Here is a 22,471-nt window from a genome sequence, read left to right on the forward strand (position 1 = left end):
GGAGGATACTGCTCCAGAAAATCAGTGCTTTGCTATAAAGAAAGTAGCATCATTTGTCATGTAATCTCCTTTAAAGGACAGGACAACATCTTGCCCAGCCAGCCCTCTGAAAAAGGATTACCAAATCCTAAGGAAGACTGTGGGACACTTTACTAATAGACTAAGATCTAGATTAGGATACTTCAGTGCTATAAAACCTAACTGCATTTAAGACTAAGGAGCTTCGTTAGTGCTGTCATCGTAGAGGCTTTGAGCTTTGCAAAATGGTGGTTTAAACTCTTCTATTTCTATGTTACAGATGCTTCTGTATAGCAAGAATTACATGTCTTGTGTTATATGCCACAGCTGTTCCCAAATTGTAGTACAGATGTCTGAACTGCAAGACTGCAGAAATAGCTCCCAACTATTTGTGTGCAGGGTTATACAGGACATGCAAAGTATGCACTTTTTGATTCCTCTAAAGCACTCTAAACAAGCTTGATTTGGGAGCTGCCACAGCTGCTCACAGACAAAATAGGCAGACCATACTGAAGGCTGCAATCTAACTAACACAGTTGCGGGATGCTGAAAAGAGTAAGGATTGGAAAGAAGAGGAGTACACAGTTGATGAGTTGGTTTATGTGTAGAGGGATAGAGTAGGGGACATGGTGAGCAGAGGGCTAAAAGACAAAGGAGACACACAGCATGAGGAAAGGAAGGAAGTGCAGTTGAGAAAGCCAGGAGTTACTCCAACCACCATCTCCACCACCAAATTTGGAAATTTTTGGCATAGGACGTGACTGTGCTAAGACAGTGTGGACCACTGTTGATAGACAACATCTCTGAAGGTAAAAACTAGAGGAGCAGCTGGTTGCTTTCGTGCCTCACTATGTTTAAAGCTGTGCATATTACTTTTGGGTAGTAAAACTAAGATTTTACTATTGAACTGATCAGAATTTGAATATTATTATGGAATCTATTTTTATTACCTAAATCATGTACTATATCTACATTTATTATAAAGGAAAGTCATGCCTGTAAACCTATCTTGCTGAGAAAGAGCTTTTGAAAACCAGTGTAATTTAATAATAAAGTAGACTATAAAGGTTCAAGAGGCTAGCAGAGTTGTTTGTTACCATTATTTTGTTTGCAGTCATGCTAGAGCCAGCCAGCCTCTGCTCAAAGAGCTTAACGTGTAAACAGTCAAGTTATCCACCTATGGGTTAAGAAAGAGGCACAGAGTTAATAGGTACAGTCTAGTAGCTAGCTAATCTGAGCATCCGGGTCTCCTGGCCCAAAACGTCCTCTCTCTTAGTCATATGTTTCCTATCAGTCTTTCAACAAAAAAACCAAGGCACAACCAACAAACAAGTGTGCTTGCAGCTATGACATTTGGTGATGTAATTTCCTCAGCTGTTACTGCAGGACTGTAGTCAGAGAATTTAGTATTATTCAAAATGAAGGTGACTTCATATTGCTCTTTTCCTATTAGGCAGGTTCTGCCTGTGTAATACTGTGGAATATCAGTCCCAATCTCCTTCTTCCAAAATACTGATTTAAAAGCCTAATCTTTAGATACCCACTTGGACAAGGTACACAGTAAGGCCCTGGAGATTTGGCGGCTGCGGCTCAGAGCCAATGCAGAGACAGTTGTCTTCCTTTGGTGACCTCAGGCAAAGTATTTTCCTGTGGGAGCTGCTTTTAAGCTGAACCTAACTCTCACCTCTGCCCTAAGCTACAGCCCCTGCTACATTGCTCAGGGACTGACATCCTCTCCTGTCCCTGGACCTACCTGGCAATCACCAAACTGTGTTTGGCCCTGCTCCTTTGCTTAGCTCCTATCTTCCTGGTCCACAGGAGCTGCTGGTCTCTGCTGGTGAGCTCAGGCCTCCTTGAAACCCAGGTCACGCACCACGGGCTGCATGGGGGCTACTCCTGCTGTTTCCCTTAAGCCAAACACCATGGCCCAAACTCAGGTGTCTGTTTGCTCACCTGTGCCAGTTCATACTGCTCCCAACTCCTTGCTAATCCCTACATACACAGCCCTTCTCAAGATCTTAAGCAAGCATGAATTCACCTGATCAGAAATTCCCTCACATCTTGAAAAAGTGATAAAATGCACCTTGTATTCATAGGAGCTAACCTCTCTTTAATGATTAATTTGCCTTCTGACTAGTAAACATTCTTTTAAATTTAATATAAATCAGTAGAAATGGTTATGCTGACAGTGTTATCAATAATCAAGTTTCAAAATAAATTAAAATCTATGTTTTACACACACACAAAATGTTTTGACACAGTTACTTTCTTGCTTGTTTTCCAGAAGAATGTAATTTTCAAATTGAGGCAAATCTCTTTAGCTACTATGCAGTCACCCATGACTTAAAAAAGAGTGAGTGTTAGAAACTTAATAATACTTTCCTTGAAACAATGCTATTTAAAAACATTTCATGCAGGAAAGTGGGAACTTGGCATGTTCCCAGGGGATTTAACCAGTGGAATGAATCAGGATAGCAGCGCTTGGAAATCACAGTATGTATAAAAACCTGTAATCTTGCCATTAGGGACCTGTTCCAAAGCTCATGGAAATCAATTGTGGAAATCTTTACATAGCCTTCTCTAAGATATTCTTAAAAGCATTTTGGATGTAAGCGCCCAGTAGAAAGGTGATTTCTTAAGAACACACACAAATGCACTTTCATTTGAGAACACATTTGAGAAGTCACTCTCCTATACACGGACTGATGAAATTCTTTCCTTCTGGTCTTTGAAACAAGTCTAAACTGTCCATTGCACCTTACACAACGAAGTTAAGTCATCTCCCAAAGACACATTTTCTTGTGCTCACAGTGTATTCTCAACTACATGCTTCAATATGAGGCTGCATATAAATGGCTAAAGCCGCAAGAGACATATCTATTATATAATTATGTGTATTATATAAATTACATTCCTAAGAGCCCTTGAATAAATTTTCCTAATGAGATGGTAAAAATAAAGGTAAACTCCAATGAGGCAATGGAATGGGTACTGTTCAGTAATACATCATATAGTAATTAACTCCAGCATTGGATGCAGCACTATTTACATTATGAGTGCTTACAAGGCCACAGAGTTTTTTCTATTTTAGAGTTTTAGAGCTACTGTGCCATACATGGCACACATGCCATTGTATCCTAAATTCCTAACTTTTGACCTCCAAATCACAAACAGCAATCAAAATGCATTTTGACTTTATCCACTGAAAGGACATGGCATGCACAATTAAGAGTAAGATATCCTGATTGTATTAAAAAATTTTCATCTCCACTAGTCTTTATAAGATCTGAGGGCTTTTTAAGCCATGTAAATACTGTTTTACGGCATGCCACGCTGTATCACTTTTCTCATGAAAAGTGCTTTATATAGATAAGTGTTTTGTAGTTTTTTTATTATTGTTTTTAAAGGTTTTTGTTCCACAATTTTTACCAATATTATCCAATATATATTGCTATAGCTGGAATACATTTTATTTACAGTGGAAACTGCCACTGCTCATTCACAAATAAGCAGAATATTGCAAACGGCCTTATTAACTATTTATCTTCCTGTATAGTATTGGAAATGCATCACTATAGTATTTAAATATTAATTTAATTAAAATAAGATTCAAGTGGTTAAGGAAGATTATTCCTCTCCTCTGCCTACCATTTTTATAATGCAAGGTTGGTATTTCTTCACTTGCTGCTATCCGCTGTGTGGCACTGTGAATTTCAGAAAAAATTTCATTCAATAGTTTTATTTTGTATTCTAGCCTGAAAGGCGTTCAGAACAGGAATCTGATTTTTCACTTACAGGAGGAGCACCTGAAAAGACAGTCTTGTGAAACAAGTTTAAAATATTGCTTAATGGAGTAAGTTGGTTTTGTACTGAATTGGAAACCAGTTCTGTATGTAAAATAAGGAGTATTCTTCAGCATTGAGTCTCTTGCTCAGTGCTTCAACACTCATATCAATGATAGAGCATAAATGCCTAATTTTCATTTGGGGCAAGGTTGAAGAGAAGCAACAAAGCTGAATTACTGAGTTGACCTAGGCTAGCTTTGCAGAAGCTTAGCCAGTGGTTAAAGCACTGACAAGCAGTAGGACGTTACAGGCAAAATACATTTTTAAGAGAAACTGAGATGGTTCAGGCAGGCTAAGCAATGTTCAGGGATCAGACTGAGAGATAAGGTAGGAGATTTTTCAAGTACTCCATGAAGCCTTTATCAACACTACTTTTATGGGCCTGGTTGGAACTGAAATCTGACTAAGTTACTAATGGCTCTCCTAGAGGTAAAACTGTTTGTGTCTACATTGGCAAATAGTGTGCTGGAGGGATTCTTCCTTGACACTGTCTTGGAGTCCCAAGGTGTGCATGTGAGCACATCAATGTTGTTCCTCAATTCGTTCCCCTTCTGATAGAACTGAGGATGAAGTTGCTCACCAGCGTGCCACCATGTGTGCAGTGTTTGTCATGTAGACTATTGTCCTCCAGCAATTTGCACTTTGTGTGTGCATTGTGCGTACTAAGGACCAGTAACTGGCATGAACTGCACTGCCAGGTGAAGAACTGATGTTGACGTGGTCTGGCAATCATAATGAATTGCAACAAATCAAACTCTGTTCCTTCTGTCTTTGCAACCTTAAACGGTGTAGTCATATCCAGTAGGGCCATTGCTGGGCTTCAACTTGAATCACTTGACTCAGCAGCCAAGTGTTCTTTCTGTTTCTACTAAATTTCTGAAAGACAAAGTTGTGACCTAACTTCAACAGAGGTACATGGTAACTACTTTTACAAACATAGATGTCATGGGACTCTACAGAGTACAGCACACTTCCATTATGGAGCTTGTGTGCCGTAAACTTTAAAGAGAACAAAGGCAAGGCTGGAAGTAAAAGGAGCCTGCCTGATGAATCCATAACTCTGCAGATCAATCCATTGTGTTCTATGAGAAAGAAATGTTAGCCAGTCCAAAGGCTGATGTAGCTGAGAGGCCGTACTGATAAGCACAAGGCAGTTCTGCTCCCAAGTTCTTAGAGGTCGCAGTTTTGAGGTCAGTTACTTCAGATGAGTAGACTGGATTTTTGCCCAGTTTTAGAGCAGGTATGCCAAAGCAAACTTATTTTAATTTTGCATTACTATAAAAAAAAAATTAATATCTGTCACGGTAAAAGTAACTTCTATTTTAAACAGCAGGTAATTCCTGCCTGCAAAATTGCATCTGACTTCACATTTTAAAGATTCAACTATAGCTTGGAGAACAACATGGAAGGACTAAAATAAGAAACATTCATGAATATGCCATGTTTTCCCTGCTGAATGATCTTCAAAACAGAAAAGCAGAACAACTTTTTTCCATCAGTATAAGGATGAAAAATTGTTCACTGCAGAAAAAGTAAGGTGCTATAGGAGTCATTCATCATTATAAAACTAAGCATATGCACGTATGTTTACCAAGTCAATAATCAATTAGATTTCAGTAAAAAAGAAAAAGAAAGTCTGTAGCTCATTTCTGGAGAAAAGATTGAAAAGATGAGTCCCAGAGATCCACACAATAAATAGTCTAATTATACTGAGTTATCAAATGTTTTATTTTAAAGTCCATATAACGAGTTTCTGAGGCCCAGCTCAAGAGTTTGACCTCCTAGCATTATACCAATATTACTCTACCCTATTTCACTTTGATATTCCCATGTCTGCAGAATTTGGGTTGCAAATAGTACAAGAAAATACATATTTCAAACCAGCTGTTTTGCTGTAGTTTGTAATGTCTCAGGGAAATACTTTTATTAGTTTCAGTTTATTGTAAATAACTAACTAGTGGCCTCCATTCAAGATTAATGTGTCCTGTTATAATAAAGTAAAATAGGTGAAATAATTACAGAGGATTTGAAGAACATATTTGTGGGAATTTAACTAATGGAAAAAAGAAGAAAACTATCTATCGATACTTACCAAACTACAAGGAAACAAAGTGTGATATGCATACCACATGCAAAATGAATGTATCATAGCTACACCTCCTTATTTTCCATCACATTCAAAAGCCAGCTACTAAAAAACAGCTCTAAGCAATGATCTGTAAGGCAGTGAACTCACATTAAAGAGATCAGTGCAGGCTAGGCACTTGCAGAAAAAATCTCTAGGAATGAGATGAACTCCACCTTCTGAAGGACTATAGGTAAAATTGGAAACATTTATAAATTTTTAACGGGCCAAGATTTCACTGCTGGGTCAAAGTGGTTGGTAAGTGAATATTTTTACTTAGGGCTATCTTTCCATTGTAAATTACATAACTTTGGCACTGGTAGGTTCTAATGGTTAAAATTTACTATCTCCATATTTCTGTTTTTCAAATAATTTCTCTATATGCATAATATGTATAAAATTACAAGGACTCCCTACTGAAAAAATGAAGTCAGATAGCCTTTTAAGAAAACAGAGAAACAAGCCACTAACAAAAATCCTGAGTCCATATGAGACATAGGAATACACCTGCATGATTGTGCTAATTCAAATGTTTTCATACTCTTCACCTCAAGATGCACCACATACATTTAACTTTTCCTTAAATAAACAGACTTAGGATTTTATTGTGCTTTGTAATAAGCTCTTCTCCAGTAATTTCTTCACTTTGGAGCTGTGACTATGCACTTTGCTTCTTAGGGATTAATGAAACACAGTGATGCATGACATGAATGGCTTATACAGACTGCAGGAAGAGAAGCCAATCACCTTTACCTGAAGTGGGAGACTTGCAACGCTCTAGCTCCAGGGAAACTGGACTGTCACTGAGTTCAGTCAGGCCTGAAAAAATGGAGTTAAAAAGTTAAGTCACAATCTAACAGGGCATGCTTCAACTTTCTTGGTTGATGATATTCTGCACTTTAAAGTCAATTTGGAGGAAGGAATGGTGTGATATGCGAGGGAAAAATCTATTTCAGATAACTGCAGTTATCAGGGTGTCGCTACCGAAATTTAGATCTGGTTTAAAAATTACACCTCTTGCTAACTCAGATTTGTTTTCTGAGTACCTCAGGGTAGACAAAGAGTGACTGTACCTAATGTGCAAGCCCAAGTAAACATAGTTTAAAATTTAAACGTCTGTGATACGAATCAAACTCATTCATCCCTGTCAAAACTGATGTGGAAACAACTCCATGCTTTCAACTGCTGCAGAATGCAGGGAGGAAACCTTAAAACAGGGGGAGATGAGAATAAAAGAAAGACAGGAAGACAGAAAGACAGAAAGAAAGACGGAAAGAAAGACAGAAAGAAAGAAAGACGGAAAGAAAGAAAGTAAAAAGACAGTACTGGTGAAAGAAGAAAGCGAATACAAAAATATTACCACTGCTATGCAGTATTAGGAACTTCTATATGAATTCATACAAGATAACTCATTTTAAAGGACACAGAGGCAATGATAATGTTGTCTGAATATAACTGAATTTTTGGACAAGATACTTTTTGTATTTTTTATATATATCTGTGAGGAACTCCTTTGAAGCAGTCTGCCGTTGAAGACAACAAGAAGTAATCTTAGGTTATACTGCTTAAGCTTGGGCTTATTTCTGTGATCAAGCTAAAAGCCATCTTTGGCACATGTTGCATGTACAAGTGTAAACATGCCTTTTTGCATGCTAGGGAGAGAAAGTCTAGACTCATGCTATCCTTTACCGTGTTGTGAGTAAACTTTAACAAGTTGTGAGTGAACTGGGCATCGCCATAACTATTCAGATATGCTCTTCGTATGCATCCCATGGTGTCCCATGGCCTATAACAAGTGGTTCACACTTGTTCTTGGGAGCTCTGACACTTCATGCCATCGGCTACTTGGGACTGGCAGACAGCCCAGCACCAGAAATCCATCTGCTAGCAACACTGACTTGCAGCACTCAGGTCACAGAGTCTAGTGAACATTAGCTCACATTCAGATGTGCATTGCTGTTGTACTGATACTGTGTTTACATACATCCTGCATATGTTGTATCCTGGAAGTCAAACATCCTATCTGGACCTTGCAATATGCTTTAGTCTGGCCTCCTGCAACGTGACATGCTTTAATTTTTATGCATTCTGAACCCTCAAGTTGAGAGACTCTCATCTCTAAAATTCAAACAGACTATTGTTTTCTGCTACCACTTGGTCACCAGTGATGTTCTCTTAGTACTAAAAGCAGTGGGATTTTAATTGACATACTGATATTTTTATTACAATGTAATTTTGAACTGCTATGAGAAATGGGGAGAATCCAGAGCCCAAACAAGCAAAATAAAAAGCTCTTGCAACTAACAAAGCTGCATGAGTGCTAGAACAACTTTGAGAGCACTTTGGAAAAACAGCAATATTGATTTGGCCTGTTAAATCAGTACTAATGACATATTTTCTCCTAGCTTTTAAACAAGCGATCACAATCCAGATACTAATGTTGAAAATGAAATATTTTTTGAGAAATGTATTTGAATCTTTCTTTGCTTTAAATTAGAAATTTATATTCCAATCAATTGTGAGTTCAGTCACTTTTGAAGTTACAATAGAATTCAGGAACTGCAACCAGTGGAGCATCTCCCTTATGAGCTGTGGTTGAGGGAGCTGGGTCTCTTTAGCTTGGAGAAGAGGAGACTGAGGGGTGACCTCATTCATGTTTATAAATTTGTAAAGGGCGAGTGTCAGGAGGAAGGAGCCAGGCTCTTCTCAGTGACAGCCAATGACAGGACAAGGGGCAATGGAAGCAAGCTGGAGCATAGGAGGTTTCATGTGAACATGAGGAAAACCTTATTTACTGTAAGGGTTACAGAGCACTGGAACAGGCTGTCCAGAGAGGTTGTGGAGTCTCCTTCTCTGGAGACATTCAAAACCCACCTGGATGTGTTCCTGTGTGACCTAGTCTAGGTGATCCTGCTCCGGCAGGGGGGCTGGACTGGATGGACTCCAGAGGTCCCTTCCAACTCCTAATATTCTGTGATTCTGTGAACACCATTTAGGGACCCTCTCTACGCATAGTTTTTTTACAGCAAATCTTACTTCTACCTGACTTAGAGGTTTCTGGGATTTGGGACATAATTGATTTTTGCTGCAGAATTGTCTTCAAGGTACAGTGAAAGAGAGTTTGGCACATTCACATAGCATTAAAGGCCTTGGATAAATAAAATGAATTATTAAATGGCTTCTTTTGCAAATGCAGTATTGGAGTTATTAAAATTTTAACACTATGGTTATGATGTTGTGATTAATGAAATTCTTCTAAATCTTGTATAGTTATTATTGGTGATAGTTACAATGTCAAATGCCAGGTCAAATTCTGCTTCTAAATAGATTTATTTTTTTTGTGAGTTCACAGAAATTATATTACAGCTAATTCTAAACAATGGTGCCAGTGACTTAAGTAGGAAATGCACCAAAACACACCACTGTTCTGAAAACCCAAGAGCAACCACTGTGAGAATACCACATGCTCGTTATGTCTGGGAAAAACATTTCAACTTACAACAGTAAAGATACATTTCACATTATGGTTTTTAAAAATGGTGAACAAGTGAACTTCTTTATAAATCTAGACCTCCTGTCGAGCCACTATCACCTGTCACAATGACCACGAAAGATGCTCAAAAAGAAAAAAGAGTGTGCCTTGCAGAAGGAAATTGTCTTAATTTCAGACACTTAGATTTGCTTAAGAACTGCCACTTGCAGATTTTCTCCTGCCATAAATCCTTCTTGCTTAGAGGTATTATAATAAGTTTTGCTCATTATACATCTATGTATCCGAAGTCTCTTTAACTCTTAGTAAATTATCAATTGCAAAGATGCTATATGACAGTAAATTGCACAATCATCATTCATGGAAAGGAAACATGCATTTGTCAATTTTTTTAATGTGTTACCTTTTATTCCATTAAATGTTGCCATTTGTTTCCCTGTGAGATAAGAGAGCTCTCAAGTTTTTTTTTATGCTACTGCTTATTTTCTGTAGTAATTTCTTTTTTAAGGAAACAAGCTAAATCTTTTCAATAATTTATCTTGTATAAGTATTTCCATGCAACTCAGTTTCCTTTGAATCTTTGAGAGACTGACTACACCAGCTACTGCAGTTAGATTACACAAATATTTTCACTTTTCATTTTGAAGTTCTGTAGGCCCAATCTGCACCCTGAGGTATTTTAGGTATTTTTAGTCCCCCTTCCACCCCCCCACCGTCCAAAAAAAAGTCAGCAAATTTTGAGTCCAGGTAGAGTAAGAAGAACATAGCAGCAAAACTAAAGGCAAATAACTAAGAGTGGTAATGTAAACTACCACCTGTGAGAAGATATACCTGTTGACATTATAAAGAAATTGGCCTTGATTTGAACAAATTATAAACATGTAAAAACAGTGCAAGATGTAAATATACTATATAAGGATTACAGCACTTTTGAAGACATGTCCCATGGATGTTTTTTAAAGTTTACTGTGATTCCCATTTCCCCTTTATTAAATGATTAAAAAATGTACTGTCTAGTATGGAGGAACAACTTTTATGAACTCACAATTTTAAATTATTTTTTCAATTTCTATCTCCATGATTAAATGATTCAGATGGATCATTTACTTGAAAGCACACAAAGCCATCACATGTGTGCTCATGGATAAAGGAATTATAAATAAATTATCATAAATATTCACAAGCCAATAAATAAGTCCAGTGTTATTTTAATCCATCATCTTCACAAAGAATTACCGTATTATGTTTCCTCTGTGTTCAAATATGATGTATTCTTTGGAAATGACAGTTGGTTCAGAATATAGCTGTTGACTTAAAACTCAACCTATATCAGCTTTCACTGTGTTGTCAGGTGTGATTTCAAGTGTCAATTACTGATATGTAATAACACACAGTTTTCTGTGTCCTCCTGTCAGAACAAGGTTACTTTTGCTCACATCATCTCAAAGGACTGGCCTGAAGGAGGAACATGGAGTTCTCACTGAAAAGTCTGCATTCTGAAAATTATTTTCCAATGGACCAACATCCTTTGAACTTGCTGATTTTTGGGATGCTTCATAAAGACTATTTATTTTCTTGTTTCACCAACAGATGGTACAAATTTTTAGTAGGAGATGGAAATTGCTTTTGCAAGTTGGTATTTTTATATTCTGCTGCAAACACTGTCTCTCTAGATGCAGTAAATGTACTTGTTTTAATATCTGAATATATGTTATCTACCACTAGGTAATAGCATGTGCAACTTGATTTAAACTGAACAACAACAACAAAAAAGACTACCAACCAAACAACAAAACAGTTCTGCACTACTGCAGAGACAGTTTTATTTTATCGGACTTGGCACATATTCTTGCTACAAAGGAAAGTGGCTACCAGCAGATGTTATAGCAAATGGAGCAGGTCATCAACACCAGAAAGCTACCTCCTCCTCTGCACTTACCCTCATCTTAGCCTCTTATTTTCCTCAAATTACTTCCCTTGATCAGACAATTATGTTTCAGTCTCTCTCCCATTATGTATGCCTAGAACTGACTACATTTCTCCTTTTAATTTCTTCCCTTCTTGTTTCTCCCTTCCCACTTTCACCTCCCAAACCAGAGAATGTGCTGTCTTTAATGCTCTAAGTCCACACTAGACACTTCAGTCTAGCTTACACATGTATACATTACTCTTCTCAAGCTCTTTATAGATTTATTGGCTAAAATTCAAAAGCAATTATTCCATCACTGTGCTTTGCATATTGGATGCCCTTGACATTGTTGATTCTGTCTTTCCTTTGCAAAACCTCTTGTCTCCAATACATTGCTTCTTTTCCTTGTCTGATATGGATTTTTCTTTTCCCTCTTCAGTTGCAGGACACCACAGAATGAAACATCAACACTTCCTTTATCGCTCTGTCCCAGTATTTGAGGAGATTCTCTCCTATAAACAGGACAATAAATATACTCCCCCCCACCCCAACGATCCGTAAATACACATCTCTAACTTGGATTCCTTCCATCCAAGTTAGAGTAGTATTTATGCTTTTGCGTCCACACATGAACTTAAAGTTGCCAAGATGAACTCTTATTTTTTTTTGTGCTGAAGTGTTCTCTTCACAACTTCAATGCAGCTAACAGCACCACTGGCTTCCCTGATTCTCTAATCCATAATATTGGTTTCATCCTTAGAACATCACACTTGAACGCTCAGATTCAAGCTGGATAGTAAACTAGACTGTTTCTTCCCACAAATCACCTCCAAAATGACTGACAAAAGTCTAAGTATCTTGCTCATTGATAATCTCTTCTTTGGCTTCAATGCCTGCAAGTCTTATTCTCTCGAACCGATCCTCATGAAATTATCTTCCTGGTTCATTACTTAATTGAATCAACTCTTAATATGTCTTCCCATTAAATTCCATTTTCATTTATATAACCCTCAAAACTTCAGTCCTAATGCTTACATTATCATATGACTGCTCCTGCTTTTGCCTTAATAATATCAGCTTGAACTGCACAATTTAAAAAAATAATTTATTTTTCTTTTCCCATTATCATCTCTTATGAGAAGAGACAAACTTGTAAGCAAAATCCTAAATCTATTCTCAATACTCTTCTTAAAACTCATATTTCAGATAAGAGATAAAACAAAGCATAACTATAGAATGACTTAGCAAGTGGAGATACTCTATAACACCGCTTACAAGCTAAGATATTTTACAGTCTATGACCCATTCTTGCCCTGTCCTTTGTCTTGTTTGCCTGGTGGATCTTTCAAATCATACAGTACATACTCCTGTATCAGTATCAAATGGCAAAAGCAACAACCAAAAAATTTTTGAGGAAAGAAATTAAGCTGTTAATGATCTTGCACAAGAGTCAGACTCATACTCCTCAGTTCTGATGTATACAGAATGATTTTGTGGATTTTTCCAATTTTGGGGTTGAAGATGGAAACATGATAATATATTTTCAGCTGTGAAAAACTCTGTGGTCTATGTTTGTCACTTTGAATGAAAATGTTGGTCAGTTTTGGTCTTAGAATTTATTAATTTAGCAGGGAAAGAACCCCGAATCTTTGACTGCTGCCTGTCCCTCAAGTTCTCTGTTACAGACTTGAAATCAGAGAGACAAGACTAATAAACTTTAAGACATGTCACCAATCCCTTTTATGAACTGCTGGACTTTTAATCGGACTAATATTTTTTAATTAAACAAGCTACCTTTTATGAAGTATTATGAAGTAAAATCGTAGAAATCAGTTGTTGAGTAATCAGTTGAGAGATGAATAGAAATTCTTGTGTGAGTGTACAAAAGTATTTCAATAGCTACACAACTCTGTATTTATGTGAGATGATAAAACAACTGCCACCCCTTTCTTTATTTTGCCTATACCGAGTATTTAATGTAAAACTGCCTATCCAGTTGTTCTGTGAAAACTACTTTAAAAAGAGATGAATAAGAGGCATCCTGGAGACCTAATTGCATATAAGCACTGCAGTTAATTAAGATACATACAGCTCATCTGTTGAACAGTCACTTTTGCAAAATTAATTATAGCTTTGTTCATCACATTCTGCAGTGATGAATACTAATATTTAAATTGCGTATCACTATAATTCAAAATTTAAAGATATTAAAAACATTAATTTTCACAGCTCTCTTTGATGTATGTATTTTTATTCCCACTTTACATTCCCCATTAAAGATTAGAGGCATGGGACAGTTCCCCAAAGCCAAATACTCAAGTTTCAAACCAAGATTATAATTTTAAATTTCACAGTACCCAATCCAATTTGTACTCTTTTAAACCACATTGCTCTTCTGAATATAGGAAAGAATTAATTAATAACTACAACCAGGCAGTGTCATTGCAAAACAAGAAATGCTTCATATAAGTAGATGTACACTGAAATGAATATAAAACCAAAGAAAGACACTGTCATCAAGAAAGTAACATTGTTGAAAAAATAATTTCTAAGCCCCCATCTGCCCCATATAAGCCACTGAGGTTTTCTCATTAACGCTTGCAAGAAAAAAAACAGATCTGAAATATCTGTATAATAAAGATAACTGTCAAAATGAAGCATGGTTGACATCACAAAATGTAATAAGTTTGCATGCATGCTGAATGTGTTTTAAAAAACACATTACAAAGCACAAACACATAGGTTTAAGTCAGGCGTAGTCCAATCATGATAAAGCTATTTGCCTAACCTTTAGGGAACTTACTCTGATAGGAAGTACGGATCCGTTTCGTTAAATCTGGATAAAAGTTAGACAGGCCACGCATGCAAAAGTTGTCTTTGGAACATGCCAGTACACCAGCATCAGCAGCAGGCAGAGGAAAGAGAGAAAAAACAGTCTAAAGTGAAAGGAAGTGATATCATAACCAGCATCTAGAACAGCCAAGGTGAAGAAATTTCAGCAGATGCTTACCTTCCAATTGGGAGATATAACAAGAAAAAATAATCAAAAAAGTAAAGGATGTGGGATGGATGGTGAGAAAGCAGCTGAGGCTTTTTTCAGATGCATAGTTTCAACGCACTTTGTAGAAGTGCGTATTCTTTCTTAGTCGTCACTTAACCTCAGTGGGCTCCATTCTAGCAGCAGTGCATAGCTGGAACATTGCCTTAAAGGACTGGCCAACACTGTCACAGACACAGAGGAGTCCTACATGGTACAGTGCTGATAACAGCCATTTCCACATCAGCTACACTCCACCTTTTGTACAGGGCTCTGCAGCATGTTACTTGTGGCTGGCTGCTCAAATTACTTTGGGAGCTGCTGTGAGGCTGGTTGAACTAGATAGAGAAGCTGAAGGTAGCTTAAAGCTGCTCGTCTCATCTCTCCTCAGCTGTGCCAAATTTATATCTTTAACACTTGGCACACATGAGAACTAAGCTTGCCATGATTAAATGCCTAGAAAGTGAGATAAATGGTCTTTCAGGAATGGAAGTAGATCTGGACACTTACACTTTATTCTCTAAATTTTACTTTCTGTTTGGAGTAAAAAATATAGTGCCAATCAAGAAAAGCTTCCATTGACTTTATGGAGATACAGGATTTGACAATTTAGTGTGGGGTCTGCTGATGCAAATGCTGATGTCACAAACCCTCTATAATCTGCTGCTTTTATAATTTTATGGTTGGATTTAAATCTCAATGTTTTAAACAATTTTTTAAATCTAATTCTAAAACTTCACAGCTATGTGAAACACATTTCATAATTGTGTCTGCCTGTAGGATGTTACTGTGGAATATGTAGAGAAAAAACTTGAATCAGAATTTCTGACTTTTCCCATACAAGTAAATTTTTTATATAACCAAAAATCTATGGTAAAATTGATGGACTAATATTTCTAACACACAATGCATAATAATAGCTATGACTTACAAATGTGATCCTCTTGGCTTCAAATTTTAAAATGGGGTACAGATGGATTTAGTAACTTTATATCAAGAGATTCAATTAATTAACAAAGTGGCTAATTTGAGCTTCTTATGCTATCTACATAGCATGTCTCCCTGCTGTTACACTTGTCTATTCAAATACCAATGCATAGCACTTGGCAGAAGGTAAAATTAAATTTAAGTTGAAGTCTTACCTATGAACTTATTGAAGCCAGAAAGAAAATAGCATACAGGCTACGCTTCAGGTGACTGCCAGAGAAACAATTTACTGCTGTGTTCATTACAATTGTTTTAGAGACTCGGCTAAGAGAATTACTTGCTGACCTCCATCCCAAAAGAATAAACTTCTTAAAACATTTTGTTTCTGAGAAAGCATCAGTACCTAAGCATGTGAGGTTTCTTTTCTCAAGTTATAGAAACTCCATTGGCTGGCAAATAGTCATGCATTTCGAAAGCACTTTAAAAAGCCACAGGCAAAAAAACCAAAGAACATATCAGGCTCATAACCACAATAATTTATTTCCTACCTGCAGCAAACTGCTTGCTTTTGCGAGGCGAACGAGGTTGACGCTGGTACGGATCACTTGATCCATATAGGTCAAGGGTTCCCATGCTCAACAGCACTGTCTTCTGCATAAAGTCCACAACGGCTAAACCATTGCAGTTTCCAAACGCCACTCTGAGAAAAGAAATGTTCGTCAAAGGTATAAGTAATATGTAATTAAGTGGTGCAAAAATATATTGTTATTTATTACTATGAATTCTGCATAAATGTTTTCTTCAGAAACTAGTAAAAGCTTACATTCTAGAATTCTTTTAGAATTGTAATCCTGAATTTATAAAATTGTGTCCTGAAACACATTAGTTGGCATTCCAGAAAGCAGACTGCCCACTTTAATTAACTTTGGAGGCCAAACGTATTGCAATAATGTCTAAAGATAATTCAAGTAATATTCATGTAAATTAAGACTACAAACCTGGACATAGATTTTAAAAAGTGGTTATACATATATACAAAATGCAAATCTAAATTAAAATAAATCTACAATTTTAAAAAATCTAAATGATAAATGTATTGTGGAGATACCCAAATCTGAAAGATATTTATAGAATTTCTTTCCAAGTCTGTTAGCTTGGCTACATTATAGATTCCTGCTAAATCAGTCTCTACCGCTGTGAAATGATTCTATAACTGACACTTTGATGGTGCTTTGAAACATGGGCAAGATCTCTCAACAGATGTGAGATTGCCCAAGATCTGGACTACAGTCTTGTTATAAGGAAAGAAGAAATGGAACAATTTATTTCTTTTGCTGCCTAGAAACTTCAGAAGCATTTTTACCCCCATTCCACTCTATTGCAACTACTGATTCCTTTCTGACACCAGTTTCAGAAATAGAGAAGAACTTGTATTGAACCAGCAGCACTTCCTTTTCTCCCATAAAAACTCTTTCTGTTCATGCTTTTTCCCCAACTTGGAAGGGTTGGAGGCTGAGGGGGTGTAATTAGACAATACATCTATCTAAGAAAAAGGAAGAAAACAGAAAGACCATAAACATGTCTCTATGTAACACCAGGGATAAAATCTGAAGTTAACCATAGCATGTGGAAACCTATATATCTTTGCAGAAAAAAATCTCACTAAAATCTCCAAAAAATCTCCATTAAAATTTTAAAAGATTTAATAGCAAAATAAATTCACAGAGCATATGACTATCCACAGGATTCATATGCCAAGCTCTCGCACTGCATTGTTGGAGACTTCATTTAAGGAAGAATACTATATACTGACAATTATTCTACAGAAGACTCTCCTTTTCTATCAGACTGCAATTTTAAATTCCAGATTGAAAGGATTAGAGGTGCAGCCACAAAGGAAACTCATAATCCCAAACCATGCTCAATCAGATTAGGAATAATTTGTGATCAAGTTTTGTCATTTTATATAAAAGGGACTAAGGTGGTCTGTTGAAAGTCCTGCAAGATATTTAAGCACTCAGTTCACACTAAAAGTGAGCGGTGCACTCACCTCTACCTGACTTTTCTAAATATCGCTTCAAAATATCTTAAGGGAGATACATAAATCTGTGTGTGGAAAAACAACAGGGAAAGAAAGAAATAACAAGATGGAGGAAGGAGAAGCAGGGTAGATGGAACATATTCCTCTGTTGTACCTTTTCTTTGTCTGCTTTCATTACAAAAAAGAGGATTCCATACAGCAGATAGAAAAAGTAAAGGGTCACTGGAAAATTAAGGCACCAGCAGTGGCTCATATTCTACTAGTTGTTACTACACCATGCCTTCTGCCCTTGACTTAACACTGACTTCAGTACAGAATCTATGGAAATACTATGAATGGAGTCTTTTTTCCCCTGTTGACTCTTCACTGATCTGTAGCTTAAGCAGCTAGTAATACATGCCAGCTTAAAGTGTGTACATATACACTTTTATTTGGCAATATTTTGTGCTTATGTGGAAAGATACAAGGTGCACTGAAGAATAAACTCTGCATTTTATGAATAAGCGTAATATCTGTTTCAGAAATTGCTAAAGCCTGTTTTGCTCAATAGAAGAACAAAATAACTTTCAGAGTTTCCTGGGACAAAAAAGAACACTCACATTTGGCTGAAGACCATTCTGTGCTAAGTTTTATATATCTTCATGTTTCTTGACACAAATTCATTGATAAAGAAGTAGTAAAGTAGTAAAAAATTACTTTGCTATTTGATTTTGGCATTGTACTTTGCTTTAAAGCATATGTTAACAGACATTGTCAGAGAAAGGATATTGAAGTAAAAAAGATTGCTAGTATAAAGTCTGACAGCAATTCCTGTGTTTGTAAGTCCCTGTGTTCTAGGTGAAGAAGAAAAATAAAGAAATAAAACTGACGAGTGTTAATCTCATCTGTCAGTACTTTAGGTAACAAAAATGATAGCCATCTGCATTCTGAAAATTATTAACCTGAGATTTATTAATTGTGGACAACATGAGTCACTAGAAGAGCTAGTTACTTTCCCAAGAAAAATCAGAAATTCCACATTAATATTATAACAATACTGAGGAATTATAAGAAAATCTACACAGACATTACTATTAACAAGGCTTAAAATAAATTGCTAACACCCAAGACTATAAAATCAAATACAAAATAAGCACAATGAATTTCTCAATTTTGAGTGATGAATAGAATTAGTTGCTAGGAGATGTTCTGTTTTGTGGGTATCTTTCATTAAAATGTCATAAAATCCAATTAATATGTGTATTGGCTGAAAAATTCTATCACATGAGCTGGTAATAAATTTTCAAAGACTGCTTTCAGTCCAACAGAACATACTTTAAAATAAATTTATTATTTGTATTTAACTTTGTAGAACTTCAGTTGTAATTTAAGCATTTTGTAAATTTTTCTTTTCTACTTTCATAACAAAAATAAGTTTTTTTATTATCTATTTCAACATAAATAATATAACAGTAAATACAACAATAAAAATAAAAACAATAAAAAAATAAACAATAAAAAAATTGTTGTAAAAACAATAAAACAGGTGCTAGTAGTTTCTAATTTGTAGCTTGGTACTGTTAAAAGTAAACAAAACGTATTAAATAAATTTTCACAATATCGACAGTCTTTTATCTTTGCTGGGGATAAAGTTTTTTTATATCTCACTTTATTCCTGTTTCATGGCTGCAGTAACATCAGGAACACTAAGTTAATATCATTTGTAATATACAGTTTGAGAAATGAAAGTAATTAAAAGAATACTGGAAGTAAGCACTCCAGGACACACTTACTATCCTACACCTTCCTCCTAGTTAAACTGATTAGTACAGGAAAAAAAATTTAGGCAAAATATGACCCAAATAACCCCACAAATAACATGGGAAAAGTGACATATCCTCATGCTTTATGCTGAAGTGGCACAGTTTTTCCACATTGTAAGGCTAGATACTAAATATAGTATTAAATAAAAATTCTGATAAAGAATAGTGTTGTACCCTGTTAATATAGGCCCAAGAATAAAGTTGAGAGAGACAAGGGAGAGGGAGAGAGAATAGACTCTGCAGAGGAAATTTAAATAAATAGATCTTTCTTAGGTAGCTTTAGTAGGAAAGTTAAATTTAGGTTAATGAGCTTTTTTACTGATACATGCATTTATTTCTGAAACACTCATGTACTTAACATATGCATTTTAAAAGAGGACTGTGCTATAAAGTATTACTGCTCCTTGCAAAGGAAACAATTTAAAGCATTTCATTGAATCAGGTAGGTTTAGGAAACCACTGTGAATACTAGGAGAACTGCAAGCTGTCAGAGTAGCTTACAAGCGAGAGAATGATGTGATTATTTCTGAAGTCAGATGCTGCCTTAAGGCCCGAGACCTGCAAGGGACCAAATTAGGCAAAACCCAACAATTTACACAAGTGACAAATGAACCTAGGTATGATAAAACAAAGCAAACTAGAGTTCATTAATAGGAAACTATCTGCAAATTTAGGCCAAATACCTGTTTTTGAACAAATATAAAGGCTCTGCATAAAATTCCTGGCCATTTCTGTTTAACATATTTATCAATGACATGGACGAGGGAATCAAGTGCACCCTCAGTTAAGTTTGCAGATGACACTGAGTTGGGCAGGAGTGTTGGTTTGCCTGAGGGTAGACAAGCTCTACAGAGGGACCTGAACAGACTGGAGAGATGGGCCAAGGCCAATTTATGAGGTTCAACAAGGCCAAGTGCCAAGTCCTGCACTTGGGTCACAAGAACCCCATGCAGTGCTACAAGCTTGGGGAGAAGTGGCTGGAGAGCAGCTTGGAGGAGAAGGACCTGGGGGGGGTTGATGGACAGTTGTCTGAATATGAGCCAGCAGCGTGCCCAGGTGGCCAAGAAGCCCAACAGCATGCTGGTCTGTATCAGGAATAGCATGGCCAGCAGGAGCAGGGAAGTGGCTGTGCTCTGTACTTGGCACCGGTGAGGCTGGACCTAAAATACTGTGTTCAGTTTTGGGCAGCTCACTACAAGAAGGACACGAGATGCTGGAGCATGTCCAGAGAAGGGCAACAAAGCTGGTGAAGGGTTTAGAGCACAAGTCTTCTGAGGTGTGACTAAAGGGAGCTGTGATTGTTCAGTCTGGACAAAAGAAGACTGAGGTAAGACCTTATTGCTCTCTACAGCTACCTGAAAGGAGATTGTAGAGAAGTGGATGTTGGTCTCTTCTTCCATGTAACTAGTGGCAGGACAAGAGGAAACGTCCTTAAGTTGCACCAGAGGAGGTTTAGATTGAATGTTAGAAAAAATCTATTTACCAGAAGTGTTGTCAAGCATTGGTACAGGCTGCCCAAGGAGGTGGTTGAGTCACCATCCCTGGAGGTATTTAGAAGACAAGTAGATGTCATGCTCAGGGACGTGGTCTAGTAGCGGACTTAGTAGGGCTGAATTGATGGCTGGACTCGATGATCTTAAAGGCCTTTTTCAACCAAAACCATTCTATGATTCTATGACTTACTCAAAATCAGAAGTCAGACACCTAACACCAATTACAGCCTATAGTTTTTATTGGAGTAACACCATCTACAGGGAAAACCATTTTAATATATCTGGGCAACTCTCAATGAGATAAAACATTAAAAATTGGCAAATAAATTGTACATGAGGAAAAAATACACACAGATATAGTCGCTTGCCTTTCCTTACAGGATTTGGCATTTGAATGTTCCTTATTCAATTTTTAATTTCAAGTTTCTGGTACTCTTGCAAACAGAGATTAGCACAGACATAAAATTGCTGTTCTCAGAAGACAATTTCCAACTAAGATATGATGTAATGATAAATGACATTTAACACTTAATCACATCACAATGTTCCAAGAAATGTATTTCTTGGTGATCCTTTCAAAATAACTTAAAAAATTACAGATTTGGAAGATAATTAGATTTTATTTGAAAAGAAGGACAGAATAATGTGAAAAGATTCAGTCTTTTATGTAGGAATAGTAAAAATATTGGCAAGAATGGCAGTTTAACATATCCTATTACAATCTTTATGTGATTTCAAACAATTCTTCCCCTTGAATCTGTGTTATAGCACCTTTTGATTATTTTTACTTTGATTGCAGTTGTTTGTGGGAAACTTCAAAGTGTAATTGGAAAATACATCATTTAGTCCAATAAACAATAAATCAATGCAACCTTAATTTTGAGTTACTTACAGTCCATAAGCAGAGTTTACAGCAAGACTGGTAATCTGTTGTGGAGGCTCACCATCCACCCACACCAACTGAATGACAAGATCTGCTTGGTATCCAGGAGGCATTCGCACAGGTCTAGTCTTAACACTAAGAAGAGATACAAAAATAAGAACAAACAAACAGACTGGGCCATTAATAATAACTCATTCTCTTAAGAAAATACTTGTGAAGCACAAGCCCTTAATAAGTCCAGAGCAGTATCTGCAGTTGCAGCATACTGTGCATACACCTGTACACCAAGACCAGGCATTCCAATCAGAATGGGGATATTTTGGAGGAATTCCAGGTTTTTACTTCTGTTGTAGGAACAAGTCTGACTTCAAATGTCCCTACAAGAGAAACTCTGGAGCAGATGTAGGCGAGGGTCAATAAAAATACTTTTTGCTTAATCATTTTGCTTTGATTTTCCCTTTTCAGAATATTTCCTTGTGCTATAAAATGCACACTTAAAAAACATCATGAATAATCAACTTGAATGGAACACCTAAAATACTTACTTCTGAAACAGGACACATCTATTTTTTGAACATTCTTGCTCTGAAGTAAAGCATGATGGAAAAATGCAAAGAGGCAAGAAAAAATGAGAAGATTCACCTTTCTGTAGTGGTCCTTACCCTTGTATATTCAAAACTTACGAACTTGCATTTCTATTTGTCCATCTAGTGCAAATATGTCCTGTTTTCTTCTTAGGAGCATAATTAACTAATGCGTGATCTGGTCTTAATGAATGAATGCTTCTTACATAAGATGTAATATGATTATTACCACCTTTTCATGGTTATGGCAAGTTGAATGACTTGCAAAGCAGGTAGTGAAGGTGTACATATTAAGGGGGAATGTAAAAACTGAACAC

The 22,471-nt window shown here is 36.6% G+C and overlaps 1 protein-coding gene across 1 annotated transcript in view; it reads right to left on the reverse strand.

Moving 5' to 3' along the window:
- The window catches only part of STXBP5L (syntaxin binding protein 5-like), a 97,161-nt gene that overhangs the window by 38,087 nt on the left and 36,603 nt on the right, over positions 1–22,471 (reverse strand). Inside the window, exons 13-16 of the mRNA XM_010186848.1 lie at positions 21,580–21,705; positions 15,900–16,051; positions 14,191–14,262; positions 6,742–6,807 (exon numbers count right to left, since the gene is read on the reverse strand). Coding sequence (XP_010185150.1) covers positions 6,742–6,807; positions 14,191–14,262; positions 15,900–16,051; positions 21,580–21,705 — 416 coding nt within the window. The remainder of the gene's footprint in view (positions 1–6,741; positions 6,808–14,190; positions 14,263–15,899; positions 16,052–21,579; positions 21,706–22,471) is intronic.

The sequence above is a fragment of the Mesitornis unicolor genome, unplaced genomic scaffold (genome assembly GCF_000695765.1).
Source record: "Mesitornis unicolor isolate BGI_N332 unplaced genomic scaffold, ASM69576v1 scaffold12216, whole genome shotgun sequence".
NCBI lineage: Eukaryota > Metazoa > Chordata > Aves > Mesitornithiformes > Mesitornithidae > Mesitornis > Mesitornis unicolor.